Genomic DNA, 20,960 nt, shown 5'->3' on the forward strand with positions numbered 1-20,960 from the left:
CTGTTGCAGACATTGTTTTGTTGAATTACTTGTATGCTTTGGGTCATTGTCCTGTTGCATCACCCATCCTCTGCGCAGCTTCGGTTGGCGGACAGATGGTCGTACGTTTTCCTGCAAAATGTTTTGATAAACTCTGGAATTCATTTTCCCATCAATGACAACAATCCGTCCAGGCCCTGAGGCAGCAAAGCAGCCCCAAACCATGATGCTCCCATGTTTTACAGTGGGGATGAGGTTTTGATGTTGGTGTGCTGTGCCTTTTTTTCTCCACAAATAGTGTTGTGTGTTCTTCCCAAACAACTCAATCTTGGTTTCATCTGTCCACAGTATATTTTGCCAGTAGTGCTGTGGAACATCCAGGTGCTCTTTTGCAAACTTCAAACGTGCTGCAATATTCTTTTTGGACAGCAATGGCTTCCTCCGTGGTGTCCTCCCATGTACTCCATTCTTGTTTAATGTTTTCCTTATTGTAGATGTGTCAACAAAAATGTTAGCACGTGCCAGAGATTTCTGTAGGTCTTTAGCTGACACTCTGGGATTCTTCTTTACCTCATGTAGCATTCTGCTCTGTGCTCTTGCAGTCATTTTTACAGGACGGCCACGCCTAGGGAGAGTAGCAACAGTGCTAAACTTTCTCCATTTGTAGACAGTCTGTCTTACTGTGGACACCTGAACATCAAGGATTTTGGAGATACTTTTGTAACCCTTTCCAGCTTCATGCAAGTCAACAATTCTTGATCGTAGGTCTTCTGAGAGCTCTTTTCTGCGAGGCATGGTTCACATCAGACAGTGCTTCTTGAAACCAGTAAACCCAAAACAGGTGTGTGTTTTTTAAGGGCAGGACAGCTGTCAGCAACACATCCAATATCATCACACTGATTGGAGTCAAGGTTGGCTCACTCCTGGCTCCAATTAGCTCTGGGAGAAGTCATTAAACTAGGGCCTCACATACTTTTTCCTCCCTGCACTGTGAATGTTTACATGTTATGTGCAATTAAACCATGGCAACATCTAATGTTTGTGTAGTATTTTGTTCAGCAGACTGTGTGTAAGGGACCACCTGGCGGTACCACTAGCACTCCACTGAATAGGCGTCCCCAGCGCACGGAATCTAAGTCCCAGGGTGCTTGTTCACCAGGGCCCCAGATGGTGGGGATGGACTTGGAGCCCCCCGAGACCAGGTCGTGGCTACTGGGTGCGTCCGTCAGTGGTAGTGGTATGCGCCAAGGGCTCCCACGGGGAAGAGTCTGATGTGTGGAGGTCAGAAGACCCCACTGCAAGGGATGAATGGATGGATGAGCAAGGTCAGAGACGGGCCGGGTCGGTAACAGAGAGGACGGCAAGGTACAAGGCAGCGGGCATAGAATGGTCGGGTCACACGCCAGGTCAGCAACAGCAGGTCAAATCCAATCAGGGGCATTCAGGAGAGAGGTCAGGCAAAGCAAGGGTCAGAATAGGAGAAAGCAGCAAGGTCAGGTACAATCCGGGTCAAAACTTACAAGGTACAGGTTCACAGGTTCACAGGATGCAGGGAAGACCAGAAGGCACTGAATGACAGCTCAGGGCCATTTAAATATCCCGCCCTGCGCTGCCATTGGTGCCCAGCGGGCGGCCGCGGCTTCTACTGCGCATGCGCGAACTCGAACGCCGCGGCCGGCCCGGACCTAGTGCCCGTGTCCCTGCACAGGGCGGTGCACTGCGCCTGCGCCGGGACCATCGCGGCGGGGATCGAGGAGATCCCTGACACTGTGTTCTTCTATTGTTGTGACTTAGATGATGTTCAGAGCACATTTTATGCCCAATTCATGCAAAACTCCACATAATCCCAAGGGGTTCACATACTTTTTCTTGCAACTGTATTTGATCCCCTACCAACCAACAATAATTCTGTCTCCCACAAACTGGCCATGTGCTCTTGTGGTACACAGATTGGTCCTTTCAATTTAAGAAGGCGCTCAAAACGACAACTTGCTATGTGTAGAAAGGTACCTGTCCACAAAATTTCTTTCTTCCATTCAAACCTCACCACCATGGGCAAATGACCAAAGTGCTGTCAAAGGACATCAGGGACAAGATTGTAGACCTGCACAAGGCTGGATTGGGCTATAAGACTAAGCAAGAGGCTTAGTGAGAAAGAGACAACTGTTGGAGTGATTTATTCGTAAACGGAAGAAATACAAAATAACCATCAATCGCCCTCGATCTGGAGCTCCATGCAAGATTTCGCCTCATGGGGTAAGGATGATCATGAGAAAAGGTGAGGGATCAGGGCAAAACTACATGGGAAGAGCTTGTGAATGATCTCAAGGCAGTTGAGACCACAGTCATCAAACAAACCATTGGTAACACAATACGTCGCCATGGATTGAAATCTTGCAGCACCCGCAAGGTCCCCCTCCTCAAGAATTCACATGTACAGGCCCATCTGAAGTTTGCTATTGAACATCTACATGATTCAGAGAAGGATTAGGAGAACGTGCTGTGGTCAGATGAGACTAAAATTGAACTCTTTGGCATTAACACGACTCACCGTGTTTGGAGAAAGAAAAATGTTGACTATGACCCTAAGAGCACCATCCCTACAGTCAAGCACGGAGGTGGAAATATTATGCTTTCAGGCTTTTTTCTGCTAAAGGTACAAGCGGACTTTGCCGCATTGAGTGGGTAGTGGACAGGGCAATGTATTGTGAAATCTTGGATGAGAACCTTCTTCCCTCAGTCAGAACACTGAAGATGGGCCGTTGATGGGTCTTCCAGCATGGCAATGACCCAAAACATATTGCGAAGGCAACAAACGAGTGGCTCAAGAAGAAGCACATTAAGGTCATGGAGTGGCCTAGCCAGTCTAAAGAACTTAAACATGTAGAAAATTTATGGAGGGAGCTGAAACCTTCGAGTTGCCAAGCAACAGCCAATAAACCTTAAGGATTTAGGAAGTATTTTGGTCCACTATTCTTTATAGATCCTCTCAGAGATATGTGCTAACCTGATAATCAGCTACAAGAAACAACTTACCTCTAGGCTTGCCAATAAGGGTTTCTCCACTAAGTACTAAGTCATTGTTTCCTTGGGGATTAAATACTTATTTTACTCACTGAACTGCATCTCAATTTATAACATTTGTATCACGTGTTTCTTTTCTGGATTTTTGGTTGATATTCTGTCTTTATCATTTAAAATACACCTATGATAAAAATTATAGTTCTGTCATTTCTTTGTAAGTGGGCAAGCTTATAAAATCTGCAGGGGATCAAATAATAATTTTCCCCACTAAATATATGTAAAGTTATGTATTGCTTGTATGTTCATTAATTTAAAATTAAAGTGTTCCTAAACCCCGGACCCTGCATTCACTATATCTGATCTCCCACAGTACACACAACATGAAAATTTATTTTTTAGTATTTATTATTTTAGTAAATATAAACTGCTAGATACCTTTTATCATCAGTAGTATATAGCAGTCTTGTGACCTCTGTCAGTGTCAAGCAGAGCACAAGTTAAAGCTTTTAGGAGGATTTTTCATTCTCCCCTGACTGTCCTATGAGGCTGCAGGAACCCTGACCCTCTGTTTTGACAGTGCTGATTGGCCCTGTGTTGATCACATGCACTTTACCAAGAAGGAAAAAACTCTAGTAGTACACACCAAACTGAGCATGTACAGCTTGCCCCCAAGGCTCTGTTTTATCAGCAGATGGTTTGGGGATAGTAGAAGGGGAGGATCAGAGAAGACAGGATCAAACATCCTTTTTACACAATGCGCAGGATTAACCCCTTAGGTTCCACAGTGAGTATAACAAGCATGGTTTACTGCATATACAGACTAATTTTACTGTTGCAGGTTTAGTAATACTTTAATGAAAGGAAATTGTTCAAAGACAGGGGGTAGGGGGTCTGTTATTCTAACCAATCAAGTTTAATTTTTCTTCCTGGAGACTGGATCACCTTTTTTATGTTCAATTCCTCCTGTTAGAGTATCCAAAATATAAAATGAATATAAAATCTCAACAAGGGAGAGTGGGGACCCCCTCACAATGGCTGCATTAGGAGACCCAGGAGTTCAAGCATGGGGATCCCACCACTGGATCTTCAAATGAATTGACAGGTGGTTCAACTCTACAGCATCTACCAAATGCTGAAGTATCAGTTTTGGGTGGATGGGCCCTTTTTCTGCCCCATATGTTTTTTTATTCTCTCAGGAGAATTTTATTATGTCTGCTTTTCACTCAAGAAAACTTTAGAAAGTTTTTCACTGCACACTGTCAGCTGTTATTCAGCAGCAGAAAGATGACTAAATTAAATGGGAATGATGAGGTCATGTAATTTCTCCGGAGCTGCTATGCATTAATTAAAATGTAGCACATCTCTGAATGAACTGAAATTTAGTTGTCAGATCTAATGAGTGTCTTATTGTTGTGGCATAATTTCAGAATCGCAGTTGAAGGAAGTTGAAGAGATGTTGGAGCAAGAAGGCTTGAGTGAGATCGCCCAGAGCAGCCCTAGTGAGCAGGTGGCCTATCTGCTGGTGGAAAGAGCCACACTGTTAGAAAAGCTGGAGGCCCTGGAGCTAAGGTTGGACTCCCGTTCAGAGAATCTCAGCAGTGAGAAGCGACAGGTATAGTTGCTGGGAATTCTGTGTCTCACCAAAAGCTATAGGCTACCCTACCTATTAATGATGTCTTACCATCATCTGACGTATTGAGTTCCTCAATGGCTGCAGCTGATCATGAGAGAATCCGCTCTTGAAGTTCCTTAAGTGCTACAGTTGACCATGAGAGAACTAAAAGATTGTTTACAAAGTATGAGTGTGTACATCAAGTTTGAAACAAACTAGAGAGCATGCCACCATTTTGTAAGTTATTTATTGAATTAAAATTGAATTGAATTAAAAATCAAAATTAAAGTAATGCACTCCCTAGATGTTGGATGCAATCAGCAATCGGATAGGGTCATCTGTGACACTGCAGAGGTCGGCAGGGAAGCGGCTGGTTGAAGCAGAGTTTGGCCGGGAAGTGGCTAGGTGGAGGAAGGCCACTATTGTTCATTAGAGCTGAAACGCAAGCTGTCAAGGTGGCTCTGTGGCTTCCGGATGCCTTCAGTCGGCTCCACTCTGGGAGGCTTGTGATTAAGTCACATTGCACCGGGGGTGTGGTTACATGTTTTGGGACTCTGCCCCTTTGTCAAGCCAAGGTAAAAGGAAAAATGGAGCCCCAAAACAAAGGTATCTGGAAGCCGCAGAACAGCTTTGACAGCTTGCGTTCCAGCTCTAAGCACTAGGGTCTGGTTTGTTTACTTAAGTGCATCAGGTTTACTCAGGACCTGATCTAGGGGAGATGCAACCGTCACTCAGACTGTCTTTCATTTCCTTCCCCCAGTCCCACATCCTTTCTTTTCCTTACTCTTAGTTTTATCCCACCCCTCCCCCCCCCCCCCACCCTTTTTTTTTTTTTTGGGACAGTACTACCATAGTTTAGCCCAGGGGTAGGCAACCTGCGGCTCTCCAGCTGTTGCAGGACTACAAGTTCCATCATGCCTCTGCAAGTCATAGCTGTAACTATCAGTTTTCTAATGTTGCAATGCCTCATGGGAAATGTAGTTCCACAACAGCTAGAGAGCCGCAGGTTGCCTACCCCTGGTTTAGCCTATTATTCTATGCATTACAATCATACTTGGTATACACAATATATTGTATAGAAACAGAATATTATATATACTTTGTGTAGAACTAATGTTCCATTTGCCTTTCTGTGTGTTTTTAATTTGTTCCTAATTTGTTTGCAAAGGAGTTCCCATCTTTGCCCCTCTGTTGCTCATTGGTAAACTTCTTTTGGAAATGTTAGTGACCTTGATGTCTTTGTGATTTTAATACTTGCCAAGTCAGTGAATTTTAAATAAACTGACCTTACAATAGTGGTTTCTTAGGCCCCATGTACACGGGACACTTCTGAATGATGGAAACTGACTGCTGGAAAACGTAGGTTAAAAAAACGTCTGTTTAGCCACGTTTGCATAACGCGTTTATGCGCGTTTACATTTAGAAGCATTTTTTAAAGATAAGCACAGGAGTACCTCCCAAATGCCCAGGATGCACTGAAAAGTAGTAAATTATTACCTATTTCAGACTGTTTTTCAGAGGAATAAAGAGAGTAGCAGCAGAGACAGCAGTATGTGTTGAGATAATTAAGTGGGAGTTGCTCATTAACATTTCTTTTGTTTCCAAGGGTGGGAAAGGTGTCTGGTGGAGAGAGCCATTAAGGTCACCTGGCAGGGGGTCTTCATGAGGAGGTGTGAATGGTCATTAACATATCTTTTGTTTCCAAGGGTGGGAGAGGTCTGAGGTGTGAATTGGTCAATGTGTGACAAGCTTGGTAGGAACATCCTGTGTTAAGTGTTTTGTCCATCTGAGTAGGGAAGAGTTAAAAAAAATTGCAAACGCTTATGAACGCAATTTGCCCCGTTTAGACGCGTTTAGCGGGGTTTACAAGCATTTTGCATTTGAAACACTGATAAAATCGACGTCTGAACGCAAATTTGTTGCGTTAAAAAAAAATTACTGTAAACTCAACTGCCTGTAAACGAAGATGTGTACATGAACACATAGGAAACCATTCGGGTGAGTTCAGGGGCTGCTGAAAAAAACAATGAACAGCTCCTAAACGTCAGTTTAGCAGCTGCAGTGTACATGAGCCCTTATGTTGTAACAAAGGTCACATCTGCATATTATTGCATCACTATTGAGGTCTCTGGAATGTGGTTTCTGTCTTAATCTATGGAGGTGCCAGCACCAAGACCCAACTAGAAATCAGAAAATTGACAATATGCTTAACACATACAGTTGAGACTTCATCATACTTTCGGAAGCAGATTTAATCAGGGAACCAGGTGCCCTGATGGGGATGGTTCACCGCTGGTGTAAGAAACAATTCAACCTGGCAGAAAGGAACTCTAATTGAAATCTTAGTTTTATGTGGACTTAATCCTGTAAGGACGTGTTAAGAACACATGCCAATAAGAATAGTGCAAGTTGACAGAAGCTGTGTTTGACTCTTCTTCATTGAAAGGCATTAAGTTACAGCTAATGGTTGTGTTTTGTAGGATGAATTGGAACAAATTCATCGGACATTAGAGGAGGAACTCTATCAGCAATGTGAATCCATGAGACGCACCAAGGAAACCCTGAATAAGGTAGATTCTTATCCCTAGAGCAATGCAGAATAACCAGTTTCTTGGCTTATCTAAGCAGGAGAGGGTCTGACCATATTAAAATAATTTCATCTATAAAGGGAACCTGTCTCTATGCTTTGTAGACCAGTCTTAGGGAAGTTATAAATGACACAACAACAGCAGGCAACTCTTGCAGACTGACCTCCCAAGCAATTCACAAATCTGGATTTCAAAAGAGTTCATTATTGCACAGGATTATGGCTACTCCTCTTCATCCATGGCCCCTTTAATTGACAAATTCTGGTGTCCAAATATGCAAGTGCATAGAGCAGTGTGAGGCTGGTACTGCGTCTGAGCAATGGCCCACTATGCCTGCTTGAAGTAGTAGTTGTCTCCTGAATTCTTCTCTTCAGCCGGTTAGTGGAAAGGAAGCAACACCTTTAACTGGAAGAGCGTCCTCCAGTAACATACCAGATGTTCCCATGCATAGTAGATTCCTTCTACGTGCAAAATGTTTTTGATTTTTTTATTTAACCATTAAATCTGTGCAATCCAATGTGCTTCTATTTGTGCTTCTTGGTCTAGTTAAAACGCAACTCAACTTCCGATTAAGTCAGCTAAATATATTCTATTGGCATCTAATCAGGTGCAAAGCCTTTGTTTTCTTCCAGCCACAAAGTAGCAAAGCCTGCCCCCTACCATGCATAATATGTAGAAGGACCCTTGTTTTTTTCATGGAAACAGTGGTCTCACTGAAAAGGTACAACACACCAGAGCAGTGCGGTTCACTTTGAATCTGATTAAATTTTCATTATTCAGAGATTCGGATGTTTTCGAATTTCCAAATTATAATAGTGGCGAATTTTAAACAAAATGAAATTTTGTCTGAAATAAAAAATAATTCTAATCGAATTTGAAACTAATTAAAAAAAGAAACTGAATTCAAAAACAAATTTGAAATGTAAACATAGCTGTTTTTCTTCAAAGACTGAGTGTATTCGTATTAGATTATAGTCTTATTTAGAAAGTAATAGAATAAAACCGAATAGAAAAGAAAGGAATAGAATATAGTCATCTTTTGAATGGAATAGAATGAAATAGAATATAGCTTTCTTTTGAAATTCAAATTTGTAAAAGAATAGAAATAAATAGAATAGAAAATAAAGGAATTGAGTTGAAAATAAAATAGAATAAAATAGAAATTAGAAAATATAGCCGTCTTCCAAAATTCAAATTTTGAATAAAATAGAATATAGCCATCTTTTGAAATTCGAACAGAATAAAATAGACTAGAATAGAGTAAAATAGAATAGACTAGAAACTAAAAGAATAAAACAGAGAAAAAATAGAAAATAATAAAATAGAAAGTATTTAGCCATTTTCCGAAGTTCAAATAGAATAGAACGGCTATTCTTTACATAAATATATAAATATGCAGCGCTAATAAATAAAATAATAAAAAATTGCACTATATCATATTAAAACAACTGAGTCCATTATTAGTGGTACAATTAAGTGTTGTGTGCAAGCATTAATAAATCCGTAATAAAGGAAATCTGTGACTCTTGTGCTCGTGAAGATGGACAAACATTTCACTAACCAGATAGCGCAATTAATGCACGTGGAGCAAATAAGACCTGCTCCTGGTACTCTGGATGTGTAATACCATGGGGATAGGTGTCATCAGGCCACTAGGTGTCATCCATCTAGGTATACCCTCTAGTCTCCAAATATGCCAGTCACAGCCACCAGGAGGAGGATCACACACCAATCCAGGCCACAGAAAACCTTCAAAAACGGGCTCCCAAGGGAATGATGAGCCCAGAGAAAGCCTCCAATAGTGCAGTAGGTCTTTATTTCACAAACATTCCAGCATAAACAGATTAAAGGAACGAACTTACATCCAGATCCAATATGGCCACCGGCTGTCATTCAGGATGGCCTTGCGGTGTATGCACAGTAGTCAGGGGCACCTCTCTAACGCGTTTCGTGTCCTTACACGTCCTCAGAGGGATTCTTTACAATTTGTATTGGTGCAATATTTTTTATTTAAATTCTATTCGAATACTTCCAATCCATTAGAAAAATTTTAATCTGGTTCAAATTGAATAAACTAAACAAAAGGAATTTCGTTACAAATGCAACAAAATGAAATTTGTAATTTTAATGAATCATTCCAAATTGAAATGAAACAAATGTTTTCATTCTGCACATATCTACAACAAACCCCCCTAAGTCAGGGCTAGTGCTCTCTCCGAAAAGCAAAGCTTATGCTCCCTGCTGATTAGAGAGTTCAAATCTAGCAGGGATGTGCAGAGAGACCACTGCTTCCAGACACCGCACAAAGGACCTTCTCTGCAGCATTCTGACAAGGGACAGGCTTTTCTACTTAAAGTGTGGTTGCTTTCTAAAGAAAATGAACTGTAAGGCTTTGCACAATGTTCGTGTTAATGCATCTTGGATGTTTGTAACTTTTTAGAATGGTAACTCCACTTTCATGGGAAAAAAAAAACAGCAGATAAAAAATAAAAATAATATAGCATATGCAATTGCTACAAAAGCCATGTTGGAAGTGTTTTACTAAAATGTACTTTTCCTTTTCAATCTGAAGTGCTGTAATTTTCTGTAAAATTCAATGCAATATGGTAACCTGGAGACCTTCTCTATACCATGGGGCACAGGACACCCCAGAAAATGTCATCTCCTGCTTGTGTGATTTGCTCACTGATCTTCCCAGAAGCCTGTACCAAGTTACAATCAGATTTTAGGCATCTTCTTCAACAGAAGAATATATAATAAGGGCATGCGCTAAATAAAATTATATATCATCATATAATTAAGTGTCCATAATAAATCTGTGCAAGTCCAAAACAAACTCAGAATATCCTCTGTGAATTCATAACACTGTGAATAATCCACCACCAAATGAATTAGATGGACTCACCAGAGCTAAATGCTGATCAAATTATAGACCAGCAATAGCGCTTGTGCTCTGGGAATGATGGGTAAACGATATTCAGGTATTAGATATAGTAATTCTCACAAATAGTCACATCCAGGTGATCAATAATGGTAATCAGCATAAAGGACAGCATATCACTACCAGAAGCAATACTCTGCAGCCAAAGATCTCATGATGAATCTCTCCATTTAACTCCGTATCTCCATATACAGTGGGGATTGAAAGTTTGGGCACCCCAGCTAAAAAAAATTGTATTAATGTGCATAAAGAAGCCAAGGAAAGATGGAAAAGTCTCCAAAAGGCATCAAATTACAGATTAGACATTCTTATAATATGTCAACAAAAGTTAGATTTTATTTCCATCATTTACACTTTCAAAATAACAGAAAACAAAAAAATGTCGTCTGCAAAAGTTTGGGCACCCTGCAGAATTTATAGCATGCACTGCCCTCTTTGCCAAGCTGAGACCTGCCAGTGTCATGGATTGTTCTCAATCATCATCTGGGAAGACCAGGTGATGTCAATCTCAAAGGTTTTAAATGCCCAGACTCATCTGACCTTGCCCCAACAATCAGCACCATGGGTTCTTCTAAGCAGTTGTCTAGAAAACTGAAACTGAAAATAGTTGACGCTCACAAAGGTGGAGAAGGCTATAAGAAGATAGCAAAGCGTTTTCAGATGTCAATATCCTCTGTACGGAATGTAATTAAGAAATGGCAGTCATCAGGAACAGTGGAAGTTAAAGCAAGATCTGGAAGACCAAGAAAAATATCAGGCAGAACAGCTCACAGGATTGTGAGAAAAACAATTCAAAACCCACGTTTGACTGCACGATCCCTCCAGAAAGATCTGGCAGACACTGGAGTTGTGGTACACTATTCCACTATAAAGAGTGTCAGGGCTCCCAGGTATGACCAGAGGTGTGTGACTGAAGCAGGGAAACGCAGACCTCAGATATGTTATAAACAATATAATTTATTAACACTAACAGTACAAACATAAACGCAGTGCAATACTAAAACATAATACAGTGCAAACAAACCAAACCAAACCACCCACAGATAACAGTATATACAAGCAAGCGTCGTCAGGCAGGCCGGGTCAATATCAATTGGGCAGGTAGGTACAGGGGGAGCAAGCGGAGAATGGTCGGGGTCACAGGCCAGGTTCAGCAGGTAGCAAGCAGCGAGGTACAGAGGGTCAGACAGAGGGGTGGTCAGGGTCACAAGCCAGGATCAGAGCAGGAGAAGTCAGCAGCAGTTCAGATCAGGGTCAGCGAAGGAACAGAAACAGGATGCAGGACAGATACAGGGCCCAGGACAAACACAACACCAAGGCAGAGTCTGCAAGTCTGGCCATCCCTTAAATACCCCAGCATCATCAGTTCCAGGTGTTAGCTGGCTGAAAGGTTGAGTCTCTGATTGCTGGGAGCACCCGCTGGCCAGCCCTGGTACTGCAGATCAAAAGGCAGGTGAGTCCCACCATTGCTGGCCAGTCCATTCCTAACAGTACCCCCCCCTCAAGGAGCGGCCTCAGGACGCTCCAAACAGTCCTAGCTGGGCAAAATGTTCCACCGCCCGGGTCTGGCAACTGGCGGGATATCAAAGACTGGCACACCGGGCAGGACTCCGGGCAGCGGCACACCGGGCTGGACTCCGGGCAGCGGCACATCGAGCAGAGGCACATCGAGCAGAGGCACACCGGGCAGAGGCACATCGGGCAGGACTCCGGGCAGAGGCACATCGGGCAGGACTCCGGGCAGAGGCACATCGGGCAGGGGCACATCGGGCAGGACTCCGGGCAGAGGCACATCGGATTACCAGGCGAAGCAGCAGGCAGCGGGCCACCAGGCGGGGCGGCAGGCACCGGGCCCCCGGGCGGGGCGGCAGGCACCGGGCCCCCGGGCGGAGCGGCAGGCACCGGGCCCCCGGGCGGAGCGGCAGGCACCGGGCCCCCGGGCGGAGCGGCAGGCACCGGGCCCCCGGGCGGAGCGGCAGGCACCGGGCCCCCGGGCGGGGCAGCAGGCACCGGGCCCCCGGGCGGGGCAGCAGGCACCGGGCCCCCGGGCGGGGCAGCAGGCACCGGGCCCCCGGGCGGGGCAGCAGGCACCGGGCCCCCGGGCGGGGCAGCAGCACCGGGCCCCCGGGCGGGGCAGCAGCACCGGGCCCCCGGGCGGGGCGGCAGGCACCGGGCCCCCGGGCGGAGCGGCAGGCACCGGGCCCCCGGGCGGAGCGGCAGGCACCGGGCCCCCGGGCGGAGCGGCAGGCACCGGGCCCCCGGGCGGGGCAGCAGGCACCGGGCCCCCGGGCGGGGCAGCAGGCACCGGGCCCCCGGGCGGGGCAGCAGGCACCGGGCCCCCGGGCGGGGCAGCAGGCACCGGGCCCCCGGGCGGGGCAGCAGCACCGGGCCCCCGGGCGGGGCAGCAGCACCGGGCCCCCGGGCGGGGCGACAGGCATCGGGCCCCCGGGCGGGGCGACAGGCATCGGGCCCCCAGGCGGGGCGACAGGCATCGGGCCCCCAGGCGGAGCGGCGGGCGCCGGACCCCCAGGCGGAGCGGCGGGCGCCGGACCCCCAGGCGGAGCGACAGGTCTCGGGCCCTCAGGCGGAGCGGCGGGCGCCGGACCTCCAGATGGAGCGACAGGTCTCGGGCCCTCAGGCGGAGCGGCGGGCGCCGGACCTCCAGATGGAGCGATAGGTCTCGGGCCCTCAGGCGGAGCGGCGGGCGCCGGACCCCCAGCTGGAGCGACAGGTCTCGGGCCCTCAGGCGGAGCGGCGGGCGCCGGACCCCCAGGTGGAGCGACAGGTCTCGGGCCCTCAGGCGGAGCGGCAGGCGCCGGACCCCCAGGAGGAGCGACAGGTCTCGGGCCCTCAGGCGGAGCGGCGGGCGCCGGACCCCCAGATGGAGCGACAGGTCTCGGGCCCTTAGGCGGAACGACAGGTCTCGGGCCCCCAGGCGGGGCGGCGGGCACCGAGTCACCAGGCACAACAGTGGGCTCCGAGTCAACTGATATGACCGCGGGCACTGGGTCAGACATTGGATCGTCTGACTGGACAGCGGGCACTGGGTCACCAGGCATCAGGTCATTTGGCTCGACAGCGGGCACCGCGTCATCTGGCAAGGCCGTGGGCTCCGAGTCAACTGATATGACCGCGGGCACTGGGTCAGACATTGGATCGTCTGACTGGACAGCGGGCACTGGGTCACCAGGCATCAGGTCATTTGGCTCGACAGCGGGCACCGCGTCATCTGGCAAGGCAGTGGGCTCCGAGTCAACAGGCACGACAGTGAGCACCGGGGCATCAGGTACCGGATTGTCTGGCTCGACAGCGGGCATCGGGTCACCAGGTATGACAGCGGGCACTGGGTCACCAGGCATCAGGTCATTTGGCTTGTCAGCGGGCACCGCGTCATCTGGCAAGGCAGTGGGCTCCGAGTCAACTGGTATGACCGCGGGCACTGGGTCAGACATTGGATCGTCTGACTGGACAGCGGGCACTGGGTCACCAGGCATCAGGTCATTTGGCTCGACAGCGGGCACCGCGTCATCTGGCAAGGCAGTGGGCTCCGAGTCAACAGGCACGACAGTGAGCACCGGGGCATCAGGTACCGGATTGTCTGGCTCGACAGCGGGCATCGGGTCACCAGGTATGACAGCGGGCACTGGGTCACCAGGCATCAGGTCATCTGGCAAGGCAGTGGGCACCGCGTCACCAGGCATTGGATCGTCTGGCTCGACAGCGGGCATCGGGTCACCAGGTATGACAGCGGGCACTGGGTCACCAGGCATCAGGTCATTTGGCTTGCCAGCGGGCACCGCGTCATCTGGCAAGGCAGTAGGCACCGGGTCACCAGGTATGACAGCGGGCTCTGAGTCAATTGGCACGACAGCGGGCACTGGATCAGGTACCGGATCATCTGGATCAACAGCGGGCATCGAGTCAACTGGCCTAATAGGATCGTCGGGCTGGATCAGTTCATCCTGCTGAGTAGCGGCATCAGGCTGAATGCAGGCATCAGGCTGAGGAGAGGCTTCAGGCTGAGGAGGGGCATCAGGCTGAAGAGAGGCATCCGGCTGAAGAGAGGCATCCGGCTGAAGAGAGGCATCCGGCTGAAGAGAGGCATCCGGCTGAAGAGAGGCATCCGGCTGAAGAGAGGCATCCGGCTGAAGAGAGGCATCCGGCTGAAGAGAGGCATCCGGCTGAAGAGAGGCATCCGGCTGAAGAGAGGCATCAGGCTGAGTAGAGGCATCAGGCTGAGTAGAGGCTTCAGGCTGGTTCACCGGTTTGGATCCTGGCAGGATGGTATTGGTTGGAAAGAATTTTCGCTTTTTTCTGGTTTTAATTACTGGAGCACTGCAAGTAAACGCAGGTCTGCAAACGAATGGAGCAGCTGGAGACAGAGAAGAACTGGAGGATGGAACAGGAGAGGGAGCAGTTGCTACAGAGGGCTTTTTTACAGGGTTAAAGGCAGGATAGGTGCAGCGAGTGGGAATAGGGTACTGACATGCGGTAGATAGCCAAGTATACTGGGCTGTAACTGGAGGAGCTGGTGGGAATACAGGAGTAGAGTTAGAAACAGGACTGGGTTTTTGTAAGCTGACTGAGGCTGGGTGCAACAAGTCTGTCCATGTCTGCAGTAGGGGTTGAACAAAGCTGAGCTTACACAAAGTCTGTCTGGTCAATGACTGCACTGCGTTTATACAATCTTGCAGTGTCTGTGGTGAACATGTGGAATAACGCTCCAGAAAGTAACCCACATCATCCTCTAATAACCACACCAGGGACTCTACCTGGTCTGCACTAAATGGTGGCAAAAATTCATCCCTGCATTCGGGGGAACCAGATGAAACCAACTCTGCACAAACCTCAATCAATGGCTGCACCTCAGAGAACACTGTGCCCTGATCTACTAGAACATGAGCGAGCCGTATACATTCTAGCAATTCATCCCGGGTATACTCCTTCAGAGTTTGATAAGCATACTCCCTGTCATCAAACACTAGCAGATATAAATACTCAACCTCATCAAGATCCATCCTTCCCATCAACAAGCCAAGATGGCTTCCCTGTGCAGCCACTTCTGGTCAGGATTGGCCTTGGTGTAATGTCAGGGCTCCCAGGTATGACCAGAGGTGTGTGACTGAAGCAGGGAAACGCAGACCTCAGATATGTTATAAACAATATAATTTATTAACACTAACAGTACAAACATAAACGCAGTGCAATACTAAAACATAATACAGTGCAAACAAACCAAACCAAACCACCCACAGATAACAGTATATACAAGCAAGCGTCGTCAGGCAGGCCGGGTCAATATCAATTGGGCAGGTAGGTACAGGGGGAGCAAGCGGAGAATGGTCGGGGTCACAGGCCAGGTTCAGCAGGTAGCAAGCAGCGAGGTACAGAGGGTCAGACAGAGGGGTGGTCAGGGTCACAAGCCAGGATCAGAGCAGGAGAAGTCAGCAGCAGTTCAGATCAGGGTCAGCGAAGGAACAGAAACAGGATGCAGGACAGATACAGGGCCCAGGACAAACACAACACCAAGGCAGAGTCTGCAAGTCTGGCCATCCCTTAAATACCCCAGCATCATCAGTTCCAGGTGTTAGCTGGCTGAAAGGTTGAGTCTCTGATTGCTGGGAGCACCCGCTGGCCAGCCCTGGTACTGCAGATCAAAAGGCAGGTGAGTCCCACCATTGCTGGCCAGTCCATTCCTAACAAAGAGATACTTGTACAAATATGGTCTTCATGGAAGAGTCATCAGAAGAAAACCTCTTCTACGTCCTCACCACAATAATCATCGTTTGAACTTTGCAAATGAACATATAGACAAGCCTGATGCATTTTGGAAACAAGTTCTGTGGACCGATGAGGTTAAAATTGAACCTTTTGGCCGGAATGAGCAAAGGTACGTTTGGAGAAGAAGGGGCACAGAATTTAATGAAAAGAACCTCTGTCCAACTGTTAAGCATGGGGTTGGATCAATCATGCTTTGGGGTTGTGTTGCAGCCAGTGGCACAGGGAACATCTCACGAGTAGAAGGAAAAATGGATTCAATAAACTTTCAGCAAATTTTGGATGGTAACTTGATGCCATCTATGAAAAAGCTGAGGTTAAAGAGAGGATGGCTTCTACAAATGGATAATGATCCTAAACACACCTCGAAATCCACGGGGGATTACATCAAGAGGCGTAAACTGAAGGTTTTGCCATGGCCTTCACAATCTCCTGACCTCAACATAATTGAAAATCTATGGATAGACCTTAAAAGAGCAGTGCGTGACAGACAGCCCAGAAATCTCAAAGAACTGGAAGACTTTTGTAAGGAAGAATGGGCAAAGATACCTCAAACAAGAATTGAAAGACTCTTGGCTGGCTACAAAAAGCGTTTACAAGCTGTGATACTTGCCAAAGGGGGCAGTACAAGATATTAACTCTGCAGGGTGCCCAAAGTTTTGCAGACGCCATTTTTTTGTTTTCTGTTATTTTGAAAGTGTAAATGATGGCAATAAAATCTAACTTTTGTTGACATATTATAAGAATGTCTAATCTGTAATTTGATGCCTTTTGGAGATTTTTCCATCTTTCCTTGGCTTCTTTATGCACATTAATACAAATTTTTATCTGGGGTGCCCAAACTTTCGATCCCCACTGTATGCATGAGTCGCACTCAGGGACAAAGGAAAAGACATAATGGTGCAGTACGTTTAAAAGACATATATATTTATTAAAATACCAAACAACTCACAAGAGAGGTGTCCAGACAGACACCAGCTAAACCAGCAATGCACAGCAATGAAGTAGTGGACAATCCCCGCTCACCGCAGATCGCCTCCGACACACACTGGAAAAAGAGCGCCCTGACGTCAACATCGAGTAGGCCACGTCCAACGCGTTTCGTCACCACGACGTCATCAAGGGGCGTTATGAATTCAAAGAGGATATTCTGAGTTTGTTTTGGACTTGCACAGATTTATTATGGACACTTAATTATATGGTGATATATAATTTTATTTAGCGCATGCCCTTATTATATTTTGTTCACTTTGCCAAAATAATTTTTTATATATTTTTTTGGTTGGGTGTTGCTGCTAACACACAGTTTATTTTTGTTATACAGTGTATTGCTTTTTCTTCAACAGAAGGTTTTGTTGAGATACTCCTCATATGTTAAATACTTTAAAAGTGATGCAGACCTTGCAGCCTTTCTCGTTAGAACACCGAGGGTGCACCAGGTAATGATAATGATCCAGACCCTCTTATTCACAATTAGTTTGCAATGGGCATGGTGAAACAAACACAGAGCATATTTCAGAGCAACAAAAAGAAGGAATCTGCTACAAAGTTTGTTAAAAATCCCTGCAATGCACATTGATCACCCAGAGGAGATTTTTTTTCTCAAAAAAGTGGAGTTACTCTTTAATGTCTACACAAGCAGTACTTTGTCTGTTACCAACTTTTCTACCAAGGTGTTTTCAAAACATACACAACTTCTTTTGGGCGATGTGCATCACACGATTTGGTGTGTGTGATCGCAGGACGCTTGTCGCTCAAAAAATCATACAGCAATCGCCCCTTGTTTTCAGGTGCCATTGAAATGAATGGCACTTGAACACGATGCGTGATTTCACATTTTAACAGCACACTTTGAAATTGCGGGCAGAATTGTGGCAATTCCCCCACAATTTAAAAATGCCTCTATGTGAACAAAGCCTTCGCTCTTCATTTTATGTTTTACTTGCTGAATTTTGTGATTCCAGTCCTTTGTTTATTTTTCATGTTCTTAAAAAAAATGTTTCTTTCTAAAGGAGCCCCTATCCTCTCTTCAGAACCCCTGGAAGAAGTTGTTTGGGACTCGTAAAAATGACTGTTCAGTATGTTAAAATTACTTCCTGATATATCTAACCATATAACTAACATTCAAAGTTGTTGTCTAACCTGCTAACCGTTCAACGTACTAACCATATAACAATCCATCATTAAAGGGCTATGGCTCCAAAAGTGTTTGTTCTTGTTAGGTGACCTGAGTCACTGGGGCATAGTTCTGCCTCTGCTTCCACTCTATGATCCAGCTTTTGCTGTAGTATTCACTTTTCAATCCAGAGATTTTCTCAGCAAAATTTTTTTTTCCTGCTTCATAATGGCCACCATCTTTAAACCCAATTCCCCTGAGCCCAGGTCAGTCTGAAACGCGTTGACATTTTTTTGACTGTACATAATAAAGAATAACGACTCGATTTACACCAATGTGCTGGCATCCTCTTGTGGAATGTGCACTAGTGAGGCTTCAGAAACATTTTGGCCAGAGCACCAGGTTTAAAGCCATATCCAGATTTCAGAGGATGTTCTAGCACTGCACCATTTGTTTTATTCCTGGACAGTAACTGGACAATGAAGGGAGAAGCACATTGATAAGCTCATCTCTGTCACTTTGCTTTCCACTTCTAAAAGCATACCTCATGGCTTCTTGTGCTGCTTCTTCCTCTCATACTTCAGCCCTGCTGTAACTGCAAAAGGCTGATACTAGGTCTAATTCAGATACTTTCAATGCATGCATTTAAAATACTTGTATTTAATTCTGTATTAATGAGTACAGAACTGCATGTGTGTCTTCTCCTTCTGCATAGAGTTCAGCTTTTGCTTATCAATTTGATCTATTAATAAAATGTAATAAAACTTGTCAAGTTATTGCGCAGTTTCAACTTTAAAATAATTTTTCTCTTGATGGTCAATTGGACGCATGGGTGGTAGATTGCTTAGTTTATTGCAATTACTAATTATTTTTTAAAGTACCCAAAACCTGTGATCAACGCAAGATGTAGCATGAATTGGATTAAATACAGTGAACAGGGAGGAGATCACTGATGACAGAAATGTATTGGAAGCCGTGCCAGACCTGCCTTGAGTGTAAGGTGATATATTCAGGGGTAATACTGCACACAGGTGTCATGTAAACCACGCAGTCCTGTGTGTGGAGTGGGGATTCACATACAAGTCATATTTGTTTTTTTAATTAAAAGGTGTGAACAGCTGCAGCAAGCATAATGAAATCTGTCATCTGATGAAGGCATGTTTACATGTGCAAGCCTCATTACACACAGGATAATGTACTGTACATTGTGGATTAATGTCTTCATTCTGCAAACTGCTGATTAATAACTGGCTGTAAGAGCACAGATCTTTGGCTGTTTTGTCTAATGGGAGGTCAGGTGGGCACTATAAATGCAGACGTGTGTATCTATACTAGTTTATGCTGTTCTTCACACAGGCTCAGACAGATGAACTGGCCTTTAACCCTTTTGCTGCCAGAGCCGTGTTTTTGCACACATTTGAAAACTCCTTTTAGGCCTGAAGATTGCACAAGTCCCACATTTTGTATTTTCTGAAAGCAGACATCCTAGAGCGCAAAATAGTGGTAGTTCCAATTTTTTAGATACCACAATATTAGCGCAGAGGTCTACGAAACTCAAAATTTAAGTAAAGAATACACTCATTTTAACAAAAATACAATAAAGTACCCAATTTGATTGGTAAAATATAAAAGATGAGGTTGCGCCAAGAAAATCGGTACCCAACATGTCAAATCTTAGCTTTGCGTTTGCCTGGGAAATGACGACAAACTTGAATATCCTATATTTTCCTTAGGTGACCCTATAGGTCATCAGTTTAGTGTTACAGAGGAGGTTTGCAGCTGGAAATATTGCTCCCACTCCAGCATGTGTGGCGATATGTAACATGTATTTTGCAATCTGCGTTTTCATGCGTAGGCGCCCCCTGACGTGTGCATTTACTTTCTTATGTGCATATATGTGGGGGTGCTCAAAAAGTTTTGTGGGAGGGGGGATTTTATGTGCTTGGGTGTAAATTAAATTTTTTACAATTTTAAACAAAATTCTTTTTTTTATTTTTTTTTTCATCACATAAGAGACAGAAAGTCCCCTATGTGATGATTTTTTTTTTTTTTACTGGTGACAGGTTCTCTTTAACGAGACATGCAGGGTCTAAAGTACCCTGGATGTCTCCCCTGTACTGCTGTAGAATTCAGACTAGGAATATGATGATAAAGATGCCTAATCAGAGATTACCCCAAGGGTAAACCGCATGTTAAAATGATCAGTAGATCCAGAGCTATAGGTCAGCAGTCAAGGAACAGTCCCACGATTCTTGGGGTTCCTTGTAGTAAAATATAAATCTGTAATTTAGACTGGGTATATGATGATAAAACATGCTTATTCAAGGATTACATTCAATGTAAATTGCATGACAAAATGGTCATTAGCTCCAATGCTGTAGGCGGCTTTAGCTCTCTCACCAGATGAGTAATCAGTGACACTCCCATCTCTAGCAATAAGAAGACTTGGAGGCAGAAAGGAGCGGAACCAGCTTGATATTTGCAAAAAAAGTCAGGACTTGCTTATAATTTCAGCTCCCAATATCTCCGTTTTTCCTGATTGTTTATTTTAGGAGGTAGTTTCCCTTTAACATGGGGTGGACTCATCAGTGGATCCACTTGCTGAGTGCAGATCTGTATGCTGATCCCCGCTGAGCAAGCGCTTGACAGATCTGTGTCCGCTCCACTTATGCAGAGCAGACATGGACACAGCCTGTTGTCCTCTATGTGTGGTCGGATGGAAACAGACCTCTTGTCCGTTTCCATCTGCCATCCAATCCGATTTCACGGATGGAAGGGGAACAGATCCCCATCCATCTCTTTTTGCCAGAACTGATCGGATTGGATATCTGCGGGTGTCCATTTACACCTGCCTCTCCATAGAGGAGAATAGAGGCTCTAATGAGGTCTACCTGAAAAATAGACAGGCGGACCGGATTAGAA

General features: G+C 45.7%; 1 protein-coding gene across 2 annotated transcripts in view; it reads left to right on the forward strand.

Annotated features, from left to right (window-relative positions):
• The window catches only part of CCDC30 (coiled-coil domain containing 30), a 94,469-nt gene that overhangs the window by 20,809 nt on the left and 52,700 nt on the right, over positions 1-20,960 (forward strand). Inside the window, exons 4-6 of one of the 2 annotated variants that reach the window (XM_089659388.1) lie at positions 4,431-4,615; positions 7,096-7,185; positions 17,935-18,000. In XM_089659388.1, the coding sequence (XP_089515514.1) occupies positions 4,431-4,615; positions 7,096-7,185; positions 17,935-18,000 (341 nt within the window). The remainder of the gene's footprint in view (positions 1-4,430; positions 4,616-7,095; positions 7,186-17,934; positions 18,001-20,960) is intronic. The other variant, XM_089659389.1, reaches the window with a different exon arrangement.

This window comes from Staurois parvus, unplaced genomic scaffold (genome assembly GCF_062004578.1).
Source record: "Staurois parvus isolate SC_StPar_1 unplaced genomic scaffold, SC_StPar_1.0 ptg001151l, whole genome shotgun sequence".
Taxonomy (NCBI): Eukaryota; Metazoa; Chordata; class Amphibia; order Anura; family Ranidae; genus Staurois; species Staurois parvus.